The following is a 17401-nucleotide window of genomic DNA, read 5'->3' as shown; positions in this document are numbered from 1 at the left end:
ATGTGGAGTATTGTATGTAGTGTATGTAGTGTATGCGGTGTATGTGGAGTATTGTATGTAGTGTATGCGGTGTATTGTATGTAGTGTATGCGGTGTATTGTATGTAGAGTATGCGGTGTATTGTATGTAGAGTATGCGGTGTATTGTATGTAGAGTATGCGGTGTATTGTATGTAGTGTATGCGGTGTATTGTATGTAGTGTATGCGGTGTATTGTATGTAGAGTATACGGTGTATTGTATGTAGTGTATGCGGTGTATGCGGTGTATTGTATGTAGTGTATGCGGTGTATTGTATGTAGTGTATGCGGAGTATTGTATGTAGTGTATGCGGTGTATGTGGAGTATTGTATGTAGTGTATGTAGTGTATGCGGTGTATGTGGAGTATTGTATGTAGTGTATGCGGTGTATTGTATGTAGTGTATGCGGTGTATTGTATGTAGAGTATGCGGTGTATTGTATGTAGTGTATGCGGTGTATTGTATGTAGAGTATGCGGTGTATTGTATGTAGAGTATGCGGTGTATTGTATGTAGTGTATGCGGTGTATTGTATGTAGTGTATGCGGTGTATTGTATGTAGTGTATGCGGTGTATTGTATGTAGAGTATGCGGTGTATTGTATGTAGTGTATGCGGTGTATTGTATGTAGAGTATGCGGTGTATTGTATGTAGAGTATGCGGTGTATTGTATGTAGTGTATGCGGTGTATTGTATGTAGTGTATGCGGAGTATTGTATGTAGTGTATGCGGTGTATGTGGAGTATTGTATGTAGTGTATGTAGTGTATGCGGTGTATGTGGAGTATTGTATGTAGTGTATGCGGTGTATTGTATGTAGTGTATGCGGTGTATTGTATGTAGAGTATGCGGTGTATTGTATGTAGTGTATGCGGTGTATTGTATGTAGAGTATGCGGTGTATTGTATGTAGAGTATGCGGTGTATTGTATGTAGTGTATGCGGTGTATTGTATGTAGTGTATGCGGTGTATTGTATGTAGTGTATGCGGTGTATTGTATGTAGAGTATGCGGTGTATTGTATGTAGTGTATGCGGTGTATTGTATGTAGAGTATGCGGTGTATTGTATGTAGTGTATGCGGTGTATTGTATGTAGTGTATGCGGAGTATTGTATGTAGTGTATGCGGTGTATGTGGAGTATTGTATGTAGTGTATGTAGTGTATGCGGTGTATGTGGAGTATTGTATGTAGTGTATGCGGTGTATTGTATGTAGTGTATGCGGTGTATTGTATGTAGAGTATGCGGTGTATTGTATGTAGAGTATGCGGTGTATTGTATGTAGAGTATGCGGTGTATTGTATGTAGTGTATGCGGTGTATTGTATGTAGAGTATGCGGTGTATTGTATGTAGCGTATGCGGTGTATTGTATGTAGAGTATGCGGTGTATTGTATGTAGAGTATGCGGTGTATTGTATGTAGTGTATGCGGTGTATTGTATGTAGAGTATGCGGTGTATTGTATGTAGAGTATGCGGTGTATTGTATGTAGAGTATGCGGTAGGGCTGGGTATTGCCAAGACCCTCGCGATACGATACGTATCCCGATACTTGTATGTCCCGATACAATTCCCTCATTACGATACATATCCTGATACTTTTTTGAAAAAAGGGTCTTAAAGTTTACCAAATGGGCATTTGTTTTATTCCGGATAAGAAAATGCATGAATTTTCATGTTTATCCACAAAGCTTATGCAAAGAACACATTCAAGTTAAGTTTCCAAACAATTGGCAAGGTCTGAACAAAATAAATAATAGCAGTAACTTGAATGAATGTAAACATGGTTATCTTAATTAGCCTTCTGGTATGTCAGGTTTGTAATGTGTGTGAGAGTCTGTTGACCCTCTGTTTGTGTCTTTTTGTTGGTGTTTTGGTCTTAAAATCCCGTTTCTTCGGGTCGGGCTCGGCACTAAGCTAAGTAGCGCTAGCATGGAAGTAGCCGCGGCTAACGCTAAGCTAACAGGCGCTCAGCGGGGCCCTGTTGGATAGTTGTATTGTTTAACCGCTCGGTTTTATTGTTTAACCGTTCGGTTTATGTAGTGTAGAGTAGGGAAGATGTGTGTGATGTTGGTGTCAGGTTTGTGTCCGTTTTTTTGCCTCCGGTTCGGCTGTTGTGGTGGCCTCGGGGCTGTGTTAGCTCCGGGGCTAAAATGGCGGTCTCGGGGCTAAGTTAGCTCCGGGGCTGCGTTGAATTTGTATAAAATAAAGGGGTGAAAGGAATGAAATCAATGAAAAAGGAAATCAAATAGAATACGTTTCGAGCCAAAAGCTCTTCTTCAGGCCTGTGTACTGGCTGGTGCACGGTGTGTGTCTGTCTCAGTAGTTCCGCGCTGTTTACCGCCCTCTACAGGAGGGAGCTTCTAAACGGCCGCCCGGACAATTTTTAATAAATTAACGTTATTGAAAAGTATCGATACAGCGACTCCGTATCGGAGCCCGTGACGATATATCGCCGTATCGATATTTTGAACACAGCCCTAGTATACGGTGTATTGTATGTAGAGTATGCGGTGTATTGTATGTAGTATATGCGGTGTATTGTATACGGTGTATGCGGTGTATTGTATGTAGTATATGCGGTGTATTGTATACGGTGTATGCGGTGTATTGTATGTAGTGTATGCGGTGTAATGTATGTAGAGTATGCGGTGTATTGTATGTAGAGTATGCGGTGTATTGTATGTAGAGTATGCGGTGTATTGTATGTAGTATATGCGGTGTATTGTATACGGTGTATGCGGTGTATTGTATGTAGTGTATGCGGTGTATTGTATGTAGAGTATGCGGTGTATTGTATGTAGAGTATGCGGTGTATTGTATGCGGTGTATTGTATGTAGAGTATGCGGTGTATTGTATGCGGTGTATTGTATGTAGAGTATGCGGTGTATTGTATGTAGAGTATGCGGTGTATTGTATGCGGTGTATTGTATGTAGAGTATGCAGTGTATTGTATGCGGTGTATGCGGTGTATTGTATGTAGTGTATGCGGTGTATTGTATGTAGAGTATGCGGTGTATTGTATGCGGTGTATTGTATGTAGAGTATGCGGTGTATTGTATGTAGAGTATGCGGTGTATTGTATGTAGTGTATGCGGTGTATTGTATGTAGAGTATGCGGTGTATTGTATGTAGTGTATGCGGTGTATTGTATGCGGTGTATTGTATGTAGAGTATGCGGTGTATTGTATGTAGAGTATGCGGTGTATTGTATGCGGTGTATTGTATGTAGTGTATGCGGTGTATTGTATGTAGAGTATGCTGTGTATTGTATGTAGTGTATGCGGTGTATTGTATGTAGTGTATGCGGTGTATTGTATGTAGAGTATGCGGTGTATTGTATGTAGTGTATGCGGTGTATTGTATGTAGAGTATGCAGTGTATTGTATGTAGTGTATGTAGTGTATTGTATGTAGAGTATGCGGTGTATTGTATGTAGTGTATGCGGTGTATTGTATGTAGAGTATGCAGTGTATTGTATGTAGTGTATGCGGTGTATTGTATGTAGTGTATGCGGTGTATTGTATGTAGTGTATGCGGTGTATTGTATGTAGAGTATGCGGTGTATTGTATGTAGAGTATGCGGTGTATTGTATGTAGTGTATGTAGTGTATTGTATGTAGTGTATGCGGTGTATTGTATGTAGAGTATGCGGTGTATTGTATGTAGAGTATGCGGTGTATTGTATGTAGTGTATGTAGTGTATTGTATGTAGTGTATGCGGTGTATTGTATGTAGAGTATGCGGTGTATTGTATGTAGTGTATGTAGTGTATTGTATGTAGTGTATGCGGTGTATTGTATGTAGAGTATGTAGTGTATTGTATGTAGTGTATGCGGTGTATTGTATGTAGAGTATGCGGTGTATTGTATGTAGAGTATGCGGTGTATTGTATGCGGTGTATTGTATGTAGAGTATGCGGTGTATTGTATGCGGTGTATTGTATGTAGAGTATGCGGTGTATTGTATGTAGTGTATGCGGTGTATTGTATGCGGTGTATTGTATGTAGTGTATGCGGTGTATTGTATGTAGAGTATGCTGTGTATTGTATGTAGTGTATGCGGTGTATTGTATGTAGAGTATGCTGTGTATTGTATGTAGTGTATGCGGTGTATTGTATGTAGAGTATGCGGTGTATTGTATGTAGAGTATGCGGTGTATTGTATGTAGTGTATGCGGTGTATTGTATGTAGAGTATGCAGTGTATTGTATGTAGTGTATGCGGTGTATTGTATGTAGAGTATGCAGTGTATTGTATGTAGTGTATGCGGTGTATTGTATGTAGTGTATGCGGTGTATTGTATGTAGAGTATGCGGTGTATTGTATGTAGAGTATGCGGTGTATTGTATGTAGTGTATGTAGTGTATTGTATGTAGTGTATGCGGTGTATTGTATGTAGAGTATGCGGTGTATTGTATGTAGAGTATGCGGTGTATTGTATGTAGTGTATGTAGTGTATTGTATGTAGTGTATGCGGTGTATTGTATGTAGAGTATGCGGTGTATTGTATGTAGTGTATGTAGTGTATTGTATGTAGTGTATGCGGTGTATTGTATGTAGAGTATGTAGTGTATTGTATGTAGTGTATGCGGTGTATTGTATGTAGAGTATGCGGTGTATTGTATGCGGTGTATTGTATGTAGAGTATGCGGTGTATTGTATGCGGTGTATTGTATGTAGAGTATGCGGTGTATTGTATGTAGTGTATGCGGTGTATTGTATGTAGTGTATGCGGTGTATTGTATGTAGTGTATGCGGTGTATTGTATGTAGAGTATGCGGTGTATTGTATGTAGTGTATGCGGTGTATTGTATGCGGTGTATTGTATGTAGAGTATGCTGTGTATTGTATGTAGTGTATGCGGTGTATTGTATGTAGAGTATGCTGTGTATTGTATGTAGTGTATGCGGTGTATTGTATGTAGAGTATGCGGTGTATTGTATGTAGAGTATGCGGTGTATTGTATGTAGTGTATGCGGTGTATTGTATGTAGAGTATGCGGTGTATTGTATGTAGTGTATGCGGTGTATTGTATGTAGAGTATGCAGTGTATTGTATGTAGTGTATGCGGTGTATTGTATGTAGTGTATGCGGTGTATTGTATGTAGAGTATGCGGTGTATTGTATGTAGAGTATGCGGTGTATTGTATGTAGTGTATGTAGTGTATTGTATGTAGTGTATGCGGTGTATTGTATGTAGAGTATGCGGTGTATTGTATGTAGTGTATGTAGTGTATTGTATGTAGTGTATGCGGTGTATTGTATGTAGTGTATGTAGTGTATTGTATGTAGTGTATGCGGTGTATTGTATGTAGAGTATGCGGTGTATTGTATGTAGTGTATGTAGTGTATTGTATGTAGTGTATGTAGTGTATTGTATGTAGTGTATGCGGTGTATTGTATGTAGTGTATGCGGTGTATTGTATGTAGAGTATGTAGTGTATTGTATGTAGTGTATGCGGTGTATTGTATGTAGAGTATGCGGTGTATTGTATGTAGTGTATGTAGTGTATTGTATGTAGTGTATGTAGTGTATTGTATGTAGTGTATGCGGTGTATTGTATGTAGTGTATGTAGTGTATTGTATGTAGTGTATGCGGTGTATTGTATGTAGTGTATGCGGTGTATTGTATGTAGTGTATGTAGTGTATTGTATGTAGTGTATGCGGTGTATTGTATGTAGTGTATGTAGTGTATTGTATGTAGTGTATGCGGTGTATTGTATGTAGAGTATGTAGTGTATTGTATGTAGTGTATGCGGTGTATTGTATGTAGTGTATGCGGTGTATTGTATGTAGTGTATGTAGTGTATTGTATGTAGTGTATGCGGTGTATTGTATGTAGAGTATGTAGTGTATTGTATGTAGTGTATGCGGTGTATTGTATGTAGTGTATGCGGTGTATTGTATGTAGTGTATGTAGTGTATTGTATGTAGAGTATGCTGTGTATTGTATGTAGTGTATGCGGTGTATTGTATGTAGAGTATGCTGTGTATTGTATGTAGTGTATGCGGTGTATTGTATGTAGAGTATGCGGTGTATTGTATGTAGAGTATGCGGTGTATTGTATGTAGTGTATGCGGTGTATTGTATGTAGTGTATGTAGTGTTGATAGTAATCCATCAATTATGGTCTTCAATGAATAGAATAATCATTTAATATAAACAAATAAGGAGTTTCTGCTTAAAATTAGAGGCACTCCGATCGATCGGCCGATCACGGCAAAAATCACGTGATCGGTGATGTGCAAGATGGGCCAATCAGAAGCACCGATCACACTTGACATCATCCTCACATTTGCCTTGAGGTAGATGATCTGTAAGTTATTGCAGGAGTGTCGTTTAAGCTCCTTATGAAACCCTCTTTGTTAAAACGCTCTGATCTGGTCCTTTAAGTCCCGATGTATCCACCGTCTGCTCCCGCTCGCACCTCGCCTGCTCCTGGAGCGGACAACAACACATGTTTGTGTAAACACGCCTGGAACTACGAGCTCTCCCACTAGTCTCAGAGGTTCAGAGCCAAAAGTGTCGCCTCTCAGCCGTATGAAGTGACATGCTCAGACTGGGCCAAATGGTTTCCCACTGCAGCCTCAGAACGCACAGACTTCACTCGTTCACAGGCGCACTGGGGATTTACTCATCAAAAAGTGATAATTTCACGCGTGCCTTAAATGTAACAAGAGCCATGACCCTGTGAAAGCTGCCGTGCCTTATTTTGTTGAGAAAATGTTTTGAAGCTGCACAGTCTCCAAATGGCTGCGTAAGTGAAAAGCACATGATGGTTTTGTCAGAGTTGTGTTTGAAAGTGGCCCCTCACAAACACTGTAGTCGTCCTGCTCTCTTCTGCACGTTTTCCCTCCTCAAACTGTCCAAACTGCTCAGAGGATGAAAACCTGCTCCTATATCCAGTGGGTTTGGCTGTGCCAGATGCCCCGCAGCATGACGCGTACATGAACTCTACAAGTATTAATTTATCCCACGCAGTTACTTAATGAGCAGAAGCACATTAGTGCCAAAATTGCTTAGAAAACTCAGTTGATATATATGAAGATATTTGGTCGCACTTCATATTATCAAAAGCTTTATTTTTTAATCAATTATCTATATTCAATAAAAACATATCTATTATTATTAGGCTGAACAAAATAATAGGTCTGTTTGCCGTAACCCGACCGACCCGGTATAAAACTATCAGACTGAAAAAAATATCTGCATTTTGTTAAAAAAAACGCCAAATTCTTTTATTTTTCAAATATTTCGCGACTCACCGACCTGTCTTTCCTAATTTTATAGGGCTGGTAAACGCATTGCGCAATGCATATGCGTCTTCATTTTCGGTCCTCTATATGCTTCTGTATTGAGCGCCACTGGTCTGGCCACCGCTCATGACGCTCTGCTTCATGGTGTGGTTTCATTTAAATTTGACTTGCGCATTGCATTTTACGAGGGAAACACGCCCAGCAGCGTCATTACAACAAACATGGTGGCACCCGTGTCCCCCGCATGTTCCCCTCGCTCGCCTTCACTACCAAAATAAAGGATAACGGCATACAAAAGATCAATTGAAATATCTTAAAATCGGGCTGATAGAGACATTTTCCGTCATTGACTGTGGAAGCCTGACCCCTGGACTGTTGAAGCCTCTGACCCCTGGACTGTTGAAGCCTGACCCCTGGACTGTTGAAGCATCTGACCCCTGGACTGTTGAAGCATCTGACCCCTGGACTGTTGAAGCCTCTGACCCCTGGACTGTTGAAGCCTGACCCCTGGCAGTCACTCAGAGTCAAAAAATGGCAACATTCTGATCTTCTTTTTTTGCCTTCAAAGTAAAAAAAATAAGAATTTACCTACCGACCGACCCACTTGAAAAATGTTGGGTCGGGTTACAGCAAACAGACAATTGATTTGGGGCAGCTTTATTGTTATTATTATTAGGGGGGAAAATTGACACAAAGTTGGTACCGGCACATGATGGTGATCGGCCCAAATAGCCTGATCGGAGCAGCACTAATGTCATTAGAAATATGATATATCGTTATTGAGTGTATAATGATGTATAATCAATAAACATCACTATTAGTCAGTGTATTAACAAACTAGAATTGCCTTGTTTCAAAGTTTCAGAGCAGTCGCTGTAGTTCATGTGGGAAAGTAATTTCTTTTTGCCGTTGCCTTTTCTGAACACAAAATAGTAGTCCCCTGGTGATCAGTCATTTGCAAATTTTTTGGCATAGGTGCAATTTCACAAAAGTTTTAGAATAATGAATTATTTCTTCCAAGTCCAGCAAAGGGGAGAATTAGAGCTTGTTTTTGAAGTACATTCCCTGCTGCACCAGCTTGTTCATTCCTAACAATATGCCAAAAACTAAACAAATGCAGCTGTTGGTCAATGCTACAGGTTTTGGTGAAAATGAGTCAACATCTGCTGCACTCTGACCAATACAACCGGGAGGAAAAAGTTCAAAAAGTTCTCTTCTTTGTTCAGGAATCTATAAATATTATTTTCATTTACTAGTGTACACACCTGAACCTGGAGCCACAAGGCTTCTGCCTCTCAGTCTGGTAATGGGGAGACAAACACATTACACTGCAGACACACATGTCAAATCAAACATAAAGAAATAAAATGGTGTAATCAGAAGGCAGTGATAAACATTTGAATTGATAGATTGAATGGAAGATCTCAATAGTGTGCAGGACTAAAAAAGAAACGTAGCAAAGCAAATTACTGACTTTATCCTTGCTTGGCAAATAGTTAGTGTATATTGGAATAGATTAGCATTTATTGTCCCCGTAGGAACATTTGTCCTCTGCATTTTACCCATCCTTCACCCAGTGCCCCTGGGGCACCCTGTCGGGAGCATTTCTCCCGAGTTCTCCTCTCCTTGAGTTTTGGGTTGATGGGGGAAACCCATCCAATGCAGTGAGGCGATAGTGCTCGCCACTCTGCTACTGTGCCGCACATGTTTACAGTGGGGAAAATAAGTATTTGAAGATTCTGCCATTTAGAAAGTTCACCCACTAAGAAATGATGGAAGGGAGCAATGATTAAAAAATGTAAGAGGTTAAAAATCACTGTCAATCTCCCTCGGAAGGGGGCTCCATGCTAGATCTCACTAAATTAACATTATCAATCTGATCTTAATAAGTTATGACCTACAAATGAGCAAGATGAATCAAAACATTCAAAAACCCCAGCGTGACTGACTTATCTCCTTCAATATTACAGTCATGTCCCTCTAATATACAATGAAGAGGACAGTTGGCAGGCAGACAGTCCTTCACCAGCCCAGTAAAACTACGTCCTCTGCAAAGACGGACAAGAACATGACCCAAATCTTCACAGTGACACAAGCAGATGAGACGTTTGGAGGCCGTTACTCAGCAACAGAAGCAGTATATTAAACCAAAGTAAAAAGGACATCCGATGATCGGCCAATTATCTGACAGGACAAGGTCAAAAAGGAGAATCTCCAGACACCTATATTAATGCACAATGTAACAGGCTTTGAACAGAGAAAAGTCTCAACACATACTATACATTAGAAGTGTGTATGGACTTTAGCTAAGGCAATAGGTCCACATCATGCAATGGTAAAGAAATAATGCCCGATGTGGTGAAATCATGAAATGTATTTTATCATGGAGAAAAAGGATAAATAAAAGCAAGGGGTCAGTGGAGACAAGCAGGTCGGACCCTCAACTAGAAAAATTAGTTATGTATTAATTCAAACAATACAAAAATTATGACTAGTCTTATAATACAAAAGTTTGGTTAAACCTTTAACTAATATATTTACCAATATCCAAATCCAATCTATTTTTCTGGATCAGATCCAATCCCTTTGATCTACTTATGTTATTGTAGTAACAGAATGTATAGTCTAAATTAAATGTATTGTGTATACTTGTTTAATCATTTATATCAGCTCCATTTAAACATTAGATCATTCATGAAAACATAAAGCAAAGCCACACAACTGCCCTAAAGCCTTTTTCTACAGCAGATTTAAATGGACTGACCTGCTTTTCCCATATTTTTGAAAAGCGCTCAGTGCAGATCACATCACAGTTTATACCTATATTAAACATTCATGCGTGATGTGACATCTCCCTCGCACTGATTCAATGCTTTAATCATAAGCATATTTATCTGCATTCAGTGTGGCTGCCGGGTTCTGTGTGCTTAGCAAATCTTCCTGTCACTGTGGCGAAGGCTGCTGGCGATGGTGCGATGTTTACTGTCGAAGCAGCCGTATCAATCCAACGTCTGGATCCGCCCCCACGCCGCTCCTCAAGGTTAAAGACATCATACGATCTCATCTAGTTTAAATGTCACGTGAGATGAAGGAGTGATTACGCAGAATTGTATCATGAACACCATTGGTTTACTTAAAGTTGATCTAAAAATAGGAGAAAGGAGCAGGAGATGATGGAATTATGAAGCAGGGCGAGTTCTAATTGTATTATATTTATAAGTGAACCGATGACAAGGGTCCATACATTTTTGATTGATTTTGTAGATTTGTTTTTTTGCACTTCTTATCTTGCCTTTTCCTGCTGTCAAATTTCAAGCCGAAATCAACCTTTCCATTTGGGTCACTGAATTAACTCTGCATAGGCGACATTGATGGCTGAGTGGCTGTCACGCCTGCATGACAACAAGAAGGTATTGTGTTTGCATGTTAATGACAATAACAATAATGTTAAATGATTTATATTGCATTATTCATTCATTCCAGACTGTGGCCCTGGGGTGAACGACGAAAGCGAGGCTGCAGTTTCATAGGTTTTTATGACCCATTTTGAGGACTTTTGGCATTCGATAGTTAATTGCTATTGTGGTTTTCAGATTAAAATGTGATGTCATTCTCTCAGATCGGGGCAAGAGCCAGATTTCCCTATTGATTACCTGAAGAACAGATACATTCAGAAATGTTGAACATGCTCATCACTTGCTATATTTCTACAAAGATCTATTCATTTTAACATTATTTATTCACAAGGCGCCCACCTTCACAACCTTTAAAAGTCACTTAAAGGAGTGGCTCAGATCCACACTCTGAGTACAAGCCATAAGAACGCATGTAGCTTTTAATACAACACTTTGGGTATGATCATTTTGACTTTTTAATATTGTATACTGAAATGAATGTTTTACGAGTTGAAAACCCATTAATCCATGGGTTTCAGAAAGATGAAAGGTTAGGTCCGTTGCCATAGCAATTAACAGCTCAAAACTAGATATAATGTATTTTGAATCGTCCTCAAAATGGCACCATATAATGGGAAGCTGAAACTCATGGATATGTTGCATTGAAGTTGTATAATTTCATAGTGTCATAATTTTAGTGATCACAAAAACATAATTAAGTGCTCAGATGCATCGGTTTGAGGATGTTTGAGGCCACAGCACAAATGTAACACAGTAAATGTGCCTAGAACTTCTTCCTCCTCAAGCCCTAGAGGTCACATGGCAATTGCAAATTTAAATGTTGCTCTCAGCTCCGATTATGAACGCACTAATATTATAAAATAATAACTTCAGGTTATTATGAGTCTGTACATCTCTCCTTGTTAAGAGACTCTGTTAATTCCCTGTTAATTCCCTTTAGCTCCCACTAATTCCAAAGGACATTTTCAAGCTGTTAAAATCCCTGGAATTTTGCAACCCTAATCACAAGCAAACAGCCCCCAACTGAGCACATGCTGGAGCTACTCCAATCAAAACTTTGAAATACATTCCCCATGGGGCATATTGCATCTCTCAAACATTAGATTTCACTTTACACTTCTCATTAAAATGAAAGGATTTGGTGAAAAGCTACCTCAGTGCAGGCACGGATGGTGCTTTTGGATGCCACACAATGTTTCTTTGATAGAGCAGAGCAAGTTAACAGCAGGTGCCAATCAAATACACAAACTGCTGCGCCTCAGAAGAAGCTGTTCGAAAACAAGAAAAGACACACAGTTTACGTGATCAAAAGACGATCAAAGGAAGAGTATGGAAGGCACTGCAGTAGTAGAGAGAATGACAGGCCGGGAGCAGCGCGGCACATGCTTCAAATGCATTTACCGTACATGGGCAGTTGAGTTGCAAGGGGCTTTTGTGCACCCGATTGTTCGAACATGATAAAGATGATGGGTCTGAAGGGATGTGACACACTACGCAAAAAAAAAAGTCGCAAAACAAGGGATTCCTCTTCTGTAACATCCCAAAGACCCAGTTTGTCACCAGAAATGTATCACTGTGGTCAGGACGGATCAGTGGACTACCTCTACTACCTTTTAACGTTTTAACTAGCTTAATTTCAAACTTGCAAGGTGTTATATTTCAGGATCAGACAGCCATTCATCCGCATACAAAGCCCATGCTCTTGAACGCTTTGAGGGCTTGTGGACAAAGAAGTTTCAATGTAAATCTCTGCAAAAGTTTCTGCAATTCTTCAAATTGTTGCTGCTTTTAAGTGTTGTCACTGCTCTCACTGCTGTAGATAAGGATCAAAGCCCATAACTTCTGTCTATTTGAAGTTATTTTTTACACTTTGTTTGCTGTTTTTCATGACTATCCAACAGTGCGGATAGACAACGGCCTGTGGTGAGGTCTTCAAAACGGCAGTGACGACAAATAAGTCACTTTACTGAAACCCATGAATAGAGAGTGTGTCACGCGAGAGCCACACTACAAGACTGAAGATGAAGCTGACTCACCCTGGATTTTCTAAAACTGACATCAAAAGAGGAGACAGAGTTGAAGAAGAACATGTTTCCTGTGTAGAGGAAAACCTGTGTCATTTGGATCATTTCTAAGAGCGGAAAAGATGAAAATAGATTGTATTTATCCAGCATCTCTTCAGCTCCTTTGGCCGCTGGGCTCTCTGTGTGCGAAACGGGTCTGTAAGCAGTCTGTTGCACCAGAACATGTCAAAAATCACACGTTTGAATGACCGCGACTGAGATCTAATCTACTCTTTCCACGGTGAACACAGCGATTCGAACAAAGGTGCGTAACGGCTCAACATTAAGAGACTGAAGCAGCTGCAACTGTCTTCAACTAGAGATGAAATACAATGTGCGACTGAAAATATATTTATCATTGAAATATATTTATTCTCAGTCTCAGATAAACATGCTAAAGAGTGTCTCACCTGACAGGCGTTGTAGAGAAGCTGGTGCTCAAATTTCCTGATCCCGAGGATTTGCTGAAACATCTCGTAGAGCTGTTCTTTACTGAGGATGAGTTCGGATACTGCACTGAGATGAGCCCTCTGTGGCCCGCGCCGCAGCTCCTCATCCCCCCTGTAGATGGCGTCGTATTTAGCGATCCAGGAGCTCAACACAGTCTCTTTGCTCAAGCCGTCGATCTCCGGCAGGCTGCGGACCCGACGCTCAATGTTCTTCTTAAAAATCTCCCTGAAGTCATTGGCCGAACAGCCGCCGCTTTGGACCATCCGGGAAACACGTTCGCTCTTCAAGAAGCCCTGAGCACAAGACAAAACCAAAAAAAAGACTGTTATCATACATTCATATAGTGATTTCTGTAGGAGATATTGTTACCAGAATGGAAACACCATGAGTTCATTCACCTTCATAAACCTGGGCTTTACAGATGGCAAATATAACAAAAGTGACGAGTCTAAAGTGACATCCCGAGACCACCTTAAAACACAGCGTTAAAGCAATACTTTAGAGTAAAAGTACCTCAGTTCGGTTGCAATGCAGTCCAGGGAATCATAAGCTCTGGAGAAAGTCTGGAGAAATCAATAGTCTGAGGAGAACGCGTAGCTGCTGCTGAATAAGTAGCCATGTGGTTCGCAGCAGATGAAAAAGATCAACATTGCGCTGCAGAAAAAAGGTAACGCCCCCCGCCGCGGCGCACGAAAACTACCCATTTTTAACGGCTTAATGTGTACTTTTAAGGTAATGAATACTGTTATCTGAAGCACGGAGGGGCTCCTTTATAACTTCAACTTGTTCCCGTGGTTGATCACTACTTGTTGTCTGTTCCGTTAAAGGCTTAGAGACTAAAAGGGGGGAAAAAACTTAAAAGAAAGACATTTGGTAAACTTTAACCAGAACTTACAGAAGGTTAAAAATAAGGCTTGGGAAAAGGAGCAAATCCATTCTGACTTATTCAATTGATGTATTTGTATGAATGTACTTTTTTACAACGTCATAACCAGTGTTGTGCCTGAACTCTGGCAAAACTAATAAACTAATAAAATAATTGCTGCCTGTGGTTATACATGTGCTGTGGAAATAATTTAGAAACATTATAGCATAATATTGCAAAAAATATCTGAACTAGTTAATTTTTTGGATCTGTGAACTTAGCTAAAAAATTTGAATTATGAACTATGAACTGAACTAGTTCATTTTTAAATGTGTGAACTATGAACTGAACTAGTTCATGTAGAAAGTGAACTTTCACAACACTGGTCATAACCTTGGTACAAAAAAATATATATATAAAGACAAGACCCCCAGCCTTTTTCAATCATGACAGACGAATTGAAAAAGAGTATGAGTTATAAACAAAGCCTGCTAATGCAACTGCCAACACTGATTCATTGAGACAATTTCAGCACTGGACTGGTCTTAGGGGAAGATCTCTGGACTATTCAAAAAATGTAATAAATACAAAAGAGAGAAGTCACTTTATCACTCTCTTTGCAGGCTTTCTTTAAAAAAATCTCTTTGCCTCAGTAGACCTGATTTAAGTTTAGTGACCCGGCCCTCACTAACACCGAGCTTGTATTTCAGTGAGGGGGCTACAAAATATTGTTCCCCGGGGCCGCTAGTCTGAGACCCCTGCACTAACATGTCCGAGGTGTACTTTGGAGCTAGGCCATGGAGAGACTTGTATAAAAAGAAACAAATTCAAGGCACATTTAAATGAAAATAAGAGTCCCACTTGGTCCAGAGTCTGTCTAAATGTTTTGTTTACATGCTGCTGTCGGCACATGACTGGTACAGTAAAATAAAGTGTGACAAAACGGTGGAAGGGGTTAATTCTAACAATCAAAGACCAAAACAAATATCTTAATGAATAAAACATTTGAATTCAACAAATTAAAACGATGTGGACAAAGGAGAGAATAAAATGTTCTGAACGGTGTGTGCAGCGTTCAAATGTCAGAGGTCTCCAATGAAACATGTTTATGAAATGAGTCCTTTGTAATGTTTGTGAAACCGGCCCAGAGCATCTAGTGAGAACAGAGAGGAAAGCCCAACAAGGTCACACAAACTCAAAATGTAGTCAAGAAAATAGGGCTGAACAATTTTGGGAGAATCCAGTTTCATATTTTCGGACAGATATTGTCAGACGCTGTAGAAGCTTCCATTAGACGATGGGTGCCATATTGACCAGGTTGAAAATTGATTCTCAACAGACCAACCCTGAAAAAGAAAGGGTTAGGTTTGAAACAGACGGGATCAAACGCAGACACTTCCTCAGCGCCTCTGCCTATTGCTCAGCCTCTCATGCTCTGTGTGAGTGACAGATGGAGTCGACCAATCACAATAGCATGTAACCAGGTCATGACCCCATTGTGCCGTGGTCCTTTGGCTGTTCGGTGGCGGGGGGAGTTCGATGAGGTGCGCTTTTAAAACTCGTGGCCGCGGTGCTCTCCCGGAATCAGTATAATTCTGGTTTATAATACCGAATAATGATTGATACAAAAAACAGCAGGTATTGTTCCCAATCCTGGTACACCAAAAAATGGAAAGGTACCCAGCCTCCATCAGCGTTATCAGGGGGCTGATTACATGATCGAAAAAGCAACAATTGGAGGTCAATGTGGAGAGCTTTTGTGGTCCAATCCTGATCGTTTCCTGGAACTGAGAGATATATAAAAGTAAAAATGATACAAAACTGGGAACATTTTAACTTGAATTGCAAAGTGAAATATGCAGTTGTGATTTGTCTTAAATTGTGAGGTTTGAAAATCTGGATTCTGTTCACTGAGCACATGTGAAACTAGTAGAGGGAGATCAAAATAGTAATTTCTAAACTAATGCCAATCTGAATCTCATTCGTTTCAATGCTTTTCTCGAGGTCTAAACAACTGTTGACATTTACTTCAGCTACTTGACAATTAAATTGCAATTTCCATTACAATTATTCATCTTTTAGTCGTACCATTTAGCATCAACTATTCCATTCATTCATTTTTACATTTATTAGTTAACTACACACATGCACGTCCTTCCACTTCTCTGCTGGCATAATAATCAAATGTTTTATAAATCGAGAAATGGTACGATTGAACAGATATATTGTGGCCTCACACACGATCCGAGCCGTGTTGTTCGTCTAGCCCATCAGCGCAGGCTAAAGTAATTATTCAATTCAAAGAGACAGGGGAGAAGATGGACTAATAGAGGAACCAACAGCTCATTTCAAAAGGAACACATTATTTTTGCATGGCACAATGATTACGGTTTTCAAAGTGGCAGATTGGTTCTGCATCCAAACTCAAATGGACTTGCAGATTGATACCAGCGCAATGCCTGAAATGAAAATAATGATTCAACAAAAAGACTAAATGGAAAACGAGATAGCATCTACTTCGAATGGAGGTGGGAGATGTATGAAAAACTGATCATTATTTGTGCATAGACTTTTTCTAGATGGCGGCGAATGTATTGGAAATTAAAAAAATATATAATTTCCATTCAATATATAGTCGTTTTTTTCGCTCTTAAGTAGCCTTGTTTGTTATATTACATCAAGACATTCTCATTCATTGGGGCATCCTGCGGCCGGCACAGAGCCTGGCTTAGACCCCTTGACCACGGGGCACCGGCGTGACCGTTATACAATCATCAATTGAGCAGCTCTAAATGCAAATTGTTTCAAGTCATTAAAAAGCAACAATTTGAATTTCCGGGATAGAGCCGTAAGCTCGCTGTGCTATTAAAAAGGATGTTCTAATGAAATAAATCTGTGGATGAAATGAAAAAACAAAAGGAAAACCTCCATCCAGACAGGTGTGAACGTGAGTGCATCAATGGGTTAAAATGTTTTAGAAAAGCCAGTAAAAAGTCATGTTCTCTTCTAGTCTTAGTGCTGTCAGTTCTCTTCTGTTTTTTGTTCTGCTTTTTTGATTGTCAAACTTGAAACTTCAATAAAGTCAGTCTTACTACACAATTAGATCTGCTTGCCTTCAATGGCTTATGTTTTATGTTACAAAGATGATTTCAATATAGTTAAGATAAAGAATGTGAACCAAGATGAGTATGAGCAGCTCTCAGACTCTGTCCCTGATTGGCTAATCCTCCTGTAGATCATGCCCATCTGACTCACCAACAGCGACGGGAGCAACTTGAAAAAGCAGCTCCCAATCATTTCCAAAGCAGCCTTGTGGAGGGAGGAGTCTAAA

At 39.9% G+C, this 17401-nt stretch overlaps 1 protein-coding gene across 3 annotated transcripts in view; it reads right to left on the bottom strand.

The window, feature by feature from the left end:
- cadps2 (Ca++-dependent secretion activator 2) overlaps nt 1–17401 on the bottom strand; it is a 286229-nt gene that overhangs the window by 154471 nt on the left and 114357 nt on the right. For all 3 annotated transcript variants that reach the window (XM_072434936.1, XM_072434937.1, XM_072434938.1), the window contains exon 3: nt 13166–13498. In XM_072434936.1, the coding sequence (XP_072291037.1) occupies nt 13166–13498 (333 nt within the window). The remainder of the gene's footprint in view (nt 1–13165; nt 13499–17401) is intronic.

This window comes from Eucyclogobius newberryi, unplaced genomic scaffold (genome assembly GCF_026437365.1).
Source record: "Eucyclogobius newberryi isolate DKJ021-1_F unplaced genomic scaffold, fEucNew1.0.hap1 SCAF_7, whole genome shotgun sequence".
Classification (NCBI taxonomy): domain Eukaryota; kingdom Metazoa; phylum Chordata; class Actinopteri; order Gobiiformes; family Gobiidae; genus Eucyclogobius; species Eucyclogobius newberryi.
Note: the sequence above shows the minus strand (reverse complement) of the source record. Positions and strands in the feature narration are given on the sequence as shown.